Raw genomic sequence first — 8,915 nt, 5'->3', positions numbered from 1 at the left:
ACTGAGAATGTTTTACATCTGAGCACATCATACAACTGAACTGAAAAAGGGGGTGTTTTACATGCTTCATTCATTCGCTAATGTAATGTACTTTCTAATGATGCAGCGAATGAATTCTTAATTTTTGAGGTCGGTGACTTTTTAGTATTTAAACATTTTATGGGCTTCATTCATTCCTTATTCTTCTCGTGAATGCATCGTTGGTGGTTTGGCCGGGTTTCATCATGTGTTTTCAATGTTACCAATTCTGTTACTTGCATAAGAAAGGAAGATTGCCCTGAGGTCTGTCAATCTACAAAACAGAATCATTTCTTTTGTTATTAGATATTGTTCCCCCCTTGTCAGACCACATGTTCTGCATTTGATGCTAAACTGAAGATTGTTACGGGTGATGTAAAGCATTTCCCTCAGCAAATTTTCACTGGCTGGTTTCTTTTCTGGAGTTTGTGATTTGTGTAACTTTATGTTCAAGGTCTCAGTCTCATCTGTTTTATCTTATATTAAGGTCATTTAACCTTATATTAAGGAGCCGGGTCTGGTTTTCTGATTTTGGAGGGGGTTGGCGCACCAGCTAGACCACTTTAAACCAGTTTAGCCTGGCCTAACTTGATTATAACTCAAAGGTATGCTAATATAAAACACATATTAGACAACTTGTCAGTGTACTGTTATGTACTGTTAATGAAATGAATAAAATTGCATTACAACATTACAGATTAACCACATAAAAATCGTGGTTTTTGTTTTCCAGACAAATAAATCCAAAATTTTAAATGCCCACAGATTTGTGGAAACTCATTCCACCTGCTGATGTTGAGGGATCATCGCTGTAGGCACAAAGTTTCTTCGTGAAATCTACAAAATGTATTTTTATTATGCTGTTCTCTGGAATACTTGATTCTGCTTGGTCAGTTGTGAGATCCAGTGGTCTGATGGCATAAATAATGCTCAGTCGGTGCAACGATACATTTATCGTCAGAAGTCTGAAAATGTTTTTTAGATGTTATTAATGTTGAAGTATTTATGAAATTTCGCTGCGTCTGAAATCGCATACTATATAGTAGGTACTACATGTGGTTTGAAACTAACTTCGTGACCATTAAAAGAAGTGTGTTCTATGTAATATGAATGTGTGTAGTATGAAAGAAATTCGGACATTCTATATCCGCCATGTTGTCACTGTCATGTGACCTACGGCATCAGTTGCGTCACTTCACTGCCATTCAGAAGTCCTCTTCCGTAGCCTCATGGGATAGTAAAGTGTCCATCAGATGCACATTACAGAATCTTGACGGAAGTATCCGGTCATCAGAGTACTTTTCATTTTGCCTACTATATAGCATGGAATTTTTGGTCAAGATCTTGTATAGAAACATAATAATCACTGCAATAATGATACAATCATAGACTCTTAAGCATTTGCCTATTTTAATGTTTCACCTACTATATAGCATGGAAGTAGGCATATTCAGATGCAGGATTTGTTGTTTTTTTTAATTTGTTGATTTGCATGGAGTTTCATCCAGAATTTTCACATATTTTAAATAAAATATGGCTGGCAACAGGGTTGAGTGATGGTTGATACTGGGGATCCAGAGTTGGAATAATCAAATCTAATAAATGTTAATATTTTCTGTTTCTGACAATTTGATGGCATCACTTATCCTCTTATTTTCAAGACAGTTTTAATGTTTGTGACCTGTTGGTAAGACAGATTATATACACAATCATCACTCGTAATTCTTACTGAGGAATGTATAATGGCTTACTCTGATATACCTCAAACGTAGGTGGAGAAGGGCTGGACCTGATCTGTCTTTCTCATCCTCAGGGCTATCCATGCAGCAGTGACAAAGAGTGCATGGTGGGAACTTACTGCCACAGCCCTCAACACGCCCCGTCCCGCTGCCTCACCTGCCGCCGGAGAAAGAAGCGCTGCCATAGAGACGGCATGTGCTGCCCTGGAAACCGCTGCAGCAACTGTACGTTCCTGTGTTTATGCCAAATCGTCACAGTTTCCCAGTGTCTTTATACTAACTTGGGGAAATTTACAATGGATTTCTTCTGTCATTCCTTAGATATCTGCATCCCCATCTCAGAGAGCAGCCTGTCATCGCACAAATCACCTATGGAGGAGCACAACACGCTTTCTATCAATGACAAAGGCTGGAGGAAGAATAGCAAACCTCAGGCCAAGATCTCTCTCAAAGGTGAGGAATCGACAACATCACAAATGGAGAAAGAGGTGTTTTTGTAAGATCTGCACGGTTAGAGAGAGCATAGACTCGCACAGGCTTATACGATATAGTCTTGCTGCTTATTCTAGCTAAGAACCATCCACCAATAATGAACTTGAAAAATAAAATCTATGAAAAATAAAATTCATGTACAAAATGTCAGTCCACAGAAATGCTGTTGAGAAATGTGGATGATAACACTTTACAATAAGGTCCCATTAGTTAACATTAGGAAATGCATTTACTAAAATTAAATAACAATGAGCAATTCAGCTGTTACAATATTTATTAATCTTTGAATACACCTGTTCATTGTTAGTTCATGTCAGTTTAATTCATTAAATAATCTTAACAGATACAACTTTTAATTTTTGCAATGAGTGGACCATTTTCACAGACTATAGTGAGATGTTTCCAGTTATTAACATCTAGCAATTTTTTAAAAATATTTTCAATGTTAAAAAATGTATGTACATTTAAAACACTAAGCTTGTTTCCACTACTGAATAAAAAATAAAAAAGGTAATTACGACTTTTTATCTCACAATTCTGACTTTTTTTCCTCGCAATTGTGAGTTTACATCTTGCAATTCTGACTTTTTTTCTCAGAATTGTCAGAATTGCGTGATATAAAGTCACAATTGCAAGCTATATAGTCAGAATTGTGTGATATAAAGTTGCAATTGCGATATAAATTCTGACAAAAAAGTCAGTAATTTTTTTCTTCAGAATTGGACTTTATAACTCGAAACTGCGACTTTATATCTCGCAATTCTTTTCTTAGAATTGTGAGATATAAACTCAAAATTGTGAGTTACAAAGTAATTATGAGTTTATATCTCGCAATTCTGACTATATAACTCGCAACTGAGTCTTTATATTGCGCAATTCTGAGATAAAAAGTCGCAATTATCTTTTAAATTGTTTATTCCTTGGCGGAAACAAGCTTCCATACTTTGTGTTTACAGAAAACTAGTTAATGCTTCTGTGTGAGTGTTTCTAATACAACGTCTGAGAGAGTGATGGCAAATTTGACAATCAATCTCTGGATATATTTTTTTCCTTATTTGGAAAGTCAGAAATGCTATCATGGATTTTTCTTTTCTTTTGCTATTGGATCAAATGGAAACTCAAAAAATATATATGAAGTTTAAAAATATATGGATGTATATAGAAGTTTACCCAACTATGACAACTTCCATATCTGAGAAACTTGGAAATGTGATCAGGGTCCCTTAGTAAATGTTGAAATTAACATTAAGTAAGATCAATAAATAGATCAATAAATGCTTGACAAACTTTCCAGTGGTTAATTTGTCCTCAAAAGCGCTCACAGTGTAGCCTGAGTTCAGGAAGTTACAAATAATTTCAAGCAATGTGATCAGAGCATGTGCTTTTCTGTCTAGTTTTGTGCGCATCAGTCAATGATGGGACTGTGGGCGGTCTGTGGCCATCTGAGACTGAGAGTGTTTCATATTGGTACTCACTTATGAACAATGTCTGCAATGAGTTGATTCACTGGCTGTGGTTGCATGCATGTGTTGAGGGGGACGGCGGCCCACAACTACACGCACCTCGTATATCTTGAAGATTTAACCACAGCGGGAGGCCTGTGTAGGAAGAGTCACAATGCTGTTTCCACACCTCTGTATTCTCGCCTCAGTAACATGGCGGCACAGTCACGCTTGAACATTAATTAAACCACACCAGCCAACTGAGGCACCTACATTTTTTTTCCTTGTTTGAGAAGCCGTTTCACACTGATATATACGTAACAATAGGGAAGAAAAGGTCGCAACTTCTATTTTTATGCTGACTTTAACCTGCTCTGTTTCTGAACAACCATTGGAAAATTGCTTTGCATTTGTTTGTAAGTAGATCTATATCAGTAACAGTGACGTATTTGTTTTCACTTTATTTTCTCATTTCACTTGAACGTTGTGGAGAATATTTGCATGAGCGATAGAAAGGTGTAGTGTGCGTAAGAGTTGCCTTGGACTGGGTTGCCATTGAATGAGGGAAGGATAACACTTATAGTCTTGGAAATAGTGACAGATCTTTTCTTCTGTGTTGTGACATATATCTGAATGAAACGGTTTATCGAAAAGAAAAATTATTAAATGGTTGTTGATTGGATGGAGGCAGATCTGAATGTAAGCTTGAGAGATTGTAAGAAAGGGCCGGGGTTTACATGGACATTTTAATTAAACATTGCAAGATAAAAAAAGTAAAAAATAAATATATGAATGGAGGAGAGCTATTACTTTGAAAGTGAATATTTCCTGGCTAAATGTTTTTTCTCCTATATTCCATATACAGTTGCTCTGGGAGGAACTCATAAAAACACTTTTTGCAGAAAATTATTATTTAAAAAATATATATTTTTGTCATTATTTCCTTGTTTGATAGAAATGTGATATGCTTTCTTTTTTTTTTTTTTTTCCGTCAGTTGAACCCCTTTGACCTTTTACTTGAAGTAGAGTTTTTTAGTTAATATTTCAGTCATTTTAATGGTTCTCTGATATCAGTTAATGATCACATGACATATAGGTAAAAAAAAATGTAATCTTTTTTTATGTAGTGTTTTATTTTCATGATTTTATTAATTAATAGTTTTTAATCAACTCACAACCCCCCAGAGGCTTGGAAAGCTCTGTATTAAAGTAATAGTTCACCTAAAAATTAAAAGTAATTTTCAAGCAACTCAGCTGCATGATTCTTCAGAAATTCTAATTCTGTGTTTTTGAGGCTCTTGAAAAAGAAAACATGTAAATAAAATTTAATGTAAATGAAAAAATGATGATGTAATTATTTCTTAAATGCAAAATAAATATTTTCTGCAAAATCATCTTCATAAACAGTCATTTAAAAAATACAAAATAATAGCAAAAAATAATTATCGGCAAAACCATCTTTTTCCCAGAGAAATTGTTTATTGAATATACATTTAACCAGGAAATATTGGTTTACAAAGGTAACTAAAGTTCTACAGATTCCATCTTAGTCATGGTTGTATTTTATTGCATTACATTTACGCTGCATTCATTCACACAGGGCATCGGCGTTAACGCTTCTCATTTGCTTTGAATGCGTGACGTCATGTGTTGCTGAACTGAATTGTGGGTTCTGTTTGCGTTGCTTCACTCAGAGATTGTATATTGTAGGGAGATGAGAGGGTCTGTATCTCTTACCATTGGAGAAAGCATAACAGTGAACATAATCACGTGGGGCAACTCTCAGCCTATCGTGTAATGGCCTCTGGTCTCCTTCCCTGCATACCGCCACAGCATTAGCATTAGCCGTTACGCTTTTTTGGCTAAAGGTTACAGACTTGCCTTCCAGTAGCTTTGGCTTCATTCACGTTGCTCGCGGCAGAAGTTGAAGATTTCTCAACTTTTCAAGCGGCATCGCAGGCGTCAGCCAATCAGATCGCTAGACAATTGTGTTCATGCAACACTGGAAAGTAATGTGATTGGCTGTTGTACTATGACGGTCACATCGGCGCAAGCTTCAGACACGACCTTCATTAAGCGTTGACGCCAACACCCCGTATGAACGCAGCGTTATGCATTTGGCAGACACTTTTATCCAAAGCTATTTATATTGCATGCATTCCCTAGGGATCAAACCCATTAGTGCGTCCAAAATTGCATACTGCCTGAGTAGGTACTACACTTGAATTTGATTCGCGACCATTAAAAACGTATGTTCTATGAATATGGGTTGTATGAATGAAATTCGGATGTACTTAAAGGATTAGTTCACTTTCAAATTAAAATATCCTGATAATTTACTCACCCCCATGTCATCCAAGATGTTCATGTCTTTCTTTCTTCAGTCGAAAAGAAATTAAGGTTTTTGATGAAAACATTCCAGGATTTTTCTCCATATAGTGGACTTTAATGGAGCCCAAATGGTTGAAGGTCAAAATTACAGTTTCAGTGCAGCTTCAAAGCGTTCTACACGATCCCAGATGAGGAATAAGGGTCTTATCTAGAGAAACCATCGATCATTTTCTAAAAAAATTATATACGTTTTAACCATAAATGCTCATTTTGAACTAGTTCTCTTCTTCTTCTTCTCTATTAGAATTCCGGCAGTGTAGACACTGCTAAGTGTATTACTGCCCTCCACAGGTCAAAGTTTGAACTAATTGTTATATACTTGCACTAGCATATTGTCTATGACAATTTAGTTCAAACTTTGATCTGTGGAGGGCAGTAATACACTTAGCAGTGTCTACACTGCCGGAATTCTAAAATCCACTATGTTGTTACTGTCACATGACCTACCAGTGTCAGCTGAGTCGCTTCACTGCCATTCATAAATCCTCCTGTGGCCTCATGGGATAGTACACTCTAAAAAAATGCTGAGTTGAAAATGGTCAAACCCAGCGATTGAGTTGTTTTAACCCAGTGGTTGGGTTAAATGTTTGCCCAACCTGCTGGGTAGTTTTATTTAACTCAACTATTGTTTAAAAATTAGTGTATTGCTTGCTTAATATGAACCCAAAGTATGTTGGAAAGGAACTTTTATTAAAATGCCTCTTGTAATTTCCAACCTATTTTGGGTTAATTTTAAGCCAGCCACATAGTAATTTTAAACAATAGTTGAGTTAAATAAAACTGCCCAGCATGTTGGTCAAAACAACCCAGTCACTGGGTTTGTTCATTTTCAACCCAACTTAGGTTGTTTTTAACCCAGCATTTTTTAGAGTGTAAAGTGTTCATTGAATGCACACTTCAGAATCTCTTTCAATTTGTTTTATTTGATTTCGGACGCAGTGCATGATCTTATCACACTTAGGGTTCTGCTCTTCTTTTTGAGCCACAGAAATGGCATTGACTTCTCCCTTCACTTGCAGGTCACGAGGGCGACCCTTGCCTGCGCTCGTCCGACTGCTCGGAGGGCTACTGCTGCGCTCGCCACTTCTGGACGAAAATCTGCAAGCCTGTGCTGCGGCAGGGTGAAGTTTGCACCAAGCAGCGCAAGAAAGGCTCCCACAGCCTGGAGATCTTCCAGCGCTGTGACTGCGCCAAAGGACTTGCCTGCAAGGTGTGGAAAGACGCCACCTCCTTCTCCAGGTCCAGGCTGCACGTGTGCCAGAGGATCTGAGACGGGAGGCCCCTGCAAAACAAGCCGCACCTTGGGGCCCCTGCGTCCCTCTGGGGGAGGAGTGGGCGAGGACTCCTTTCTCCAGGACTTACTCAGCTGTGATTAAGGGAGAAAGGGTGAGATACAGATGAATGTGTGCCAGAACAGGGTGGGAACGAGCCGATATGGTGGACGCTCAGCCGTAGCAGTTGAGGAAGCACTCCATGCCTCTTTTCAAGATTATTTGCTGGAGGTTTATTGATCTACAAGCCATATTTATCACTGATGCGATTGATGCAAGCGCTGGCATTATTTCGGTATGCCTGTGCTGTCAGTTTAGTATCATTTTCAATGCTCTGATTTGGTTCACTAAATATTTCATGCACATATGATAGTTTTTCCACAGCATAACCACTAAAATATTAACTTTTTTTTTTTTTTTTTTTTTGGGTTACATTATCACAGACTTTGATTCTCATTTGCTAATAATTCTTTGGAGAGCAATTTTCATATGTAGTTGGGTTTTTTTTTCTTCTTCTAAATTTCAGACATCTGCCCTTCTGAAAGTGCACTTTGAGTTTGCTTGTATAAAAAATGGTCCTATGTGTACATAACACCCAAACAGAAGAACAATAGTATGTTTTCAAGGTAGCCACACACTAGCAATGCATTAGCCTGAGAAATATGATCACTAGTTCAGATTTACTCAGTAGATAGAATTTTTTATCATTGGTTCTGATTATCAAGGGGAGATGTTTACAGTTTGAGTGCTGTTCGGTGAATGTGCAGATGCTTTTAGAATTATGACATCATGAATCATAGTCCGTAATTTTTGTTCTGTAAAATTCTACACCAACTTTTAGCTAGAATTAAAAAATAATAATAATTAAAATCTAATAAGCTCTTATATTGTAAATAAAATGCAAAATTGTCAAAATGTATTTAAGAAACAGTTGTATATCATGTATATATTGGTAAAAAGGAACAGATGGGGAAATAAAGTACCGCAACTAGACATTAAACACTTTTTACTTTCAACTTCCTGTTATTGTCATAGCATGGTGTGAGATCATTTCCTCAAGCTGTTTTACACCGCAGATATGAATATCCCAACGCAGAACTATTTCTATTAAATTATTTTCAAAACATATTTCTTCACAGAGCTTATGTTGTGTATTGTTTAATGTCTGATTTCCTGGGTTAGTCCTTTACTTTGTTCCTGTTGTAACAGTGCTGTTATGTCTTATTGTGTATTTACAGTGATTTAAACAGATTAAAGAATGTATTTTGTATTACAAGCATTCGACTGCTCTCATATTTTCAGCTTTGAAACAAACAGCTACAAATACAGATACAAATTGGTATTTGATAGTGTTGGGGACTGGATTCTAGCAATTATAAATAAGAGCCTTCTTTCTGGGTCTGTTCCAGCTTTTTGTAAACACGCTATGGTGAAACCTCTGTTGAAAAAGCCATATCTGGACATAACCGTTTTATTGCATTTTAGGCCCATTTCAAATTTACGTTTTATTGCAAAAATCTTAGAGAGAGCTGTGTTTATGCAGTTACGGAGCTTTTTGGCAA

At 36.8% G+C, this 8,915-nt stretch overlaps 1 protein-coding gene across 1 annotated transcript in view; it reads left to right on the top strand.

The window, feature by feature from the left end:
- dkk2 (dickkopf WNT signaling pathway inhibitor 2) overlaps positions 1-8,656 on the top strand; it is an 18,417-nt gene extending 9,761 nt beyond the window's left edge. Inside the window, exons 2-4 of the mRNA XM_048196309.1 lie at positions 1,832-1,982; positions 2,079-2,210; positions 7,102-8,656. Coding sequence (XP_048052266.1) covers positions 1,832-1,982; positions 2,079-2,210; positions 7,102-7,352 — 534 coding nt within the window. The 3' untranslated portion in view covers positions 7,353-8,656. The remainder of the gene's footprint in view (positions 1-1,831; positions 1,983-2,078; positions 2,211-7,101) is intronic.
- The last annotated feature ends 259 nt before the right edge of the window (positions 8,657-8,915 follow it).

The sequence above is a fragment of the Megalobrama amblycephala genome, linkage group LG7 (assembly GCF_018812025.1).
Source record: "Megalobrama amblycephala isolate DHTTF-2021 linkage group LG7, ASM1881202v1, whole genome shotgun sequence".
NCBI lineage: Eukaryota > Metazoa > Chordata > Actinopteri > Cypriniformes > Xenocyprididae > Megalobrama > Megalobrama amblycephala.
Note: the sequence above shows the minus strand (reverse complement) of the source record. Positions and strands in the feature narration are given on the sequence as shown.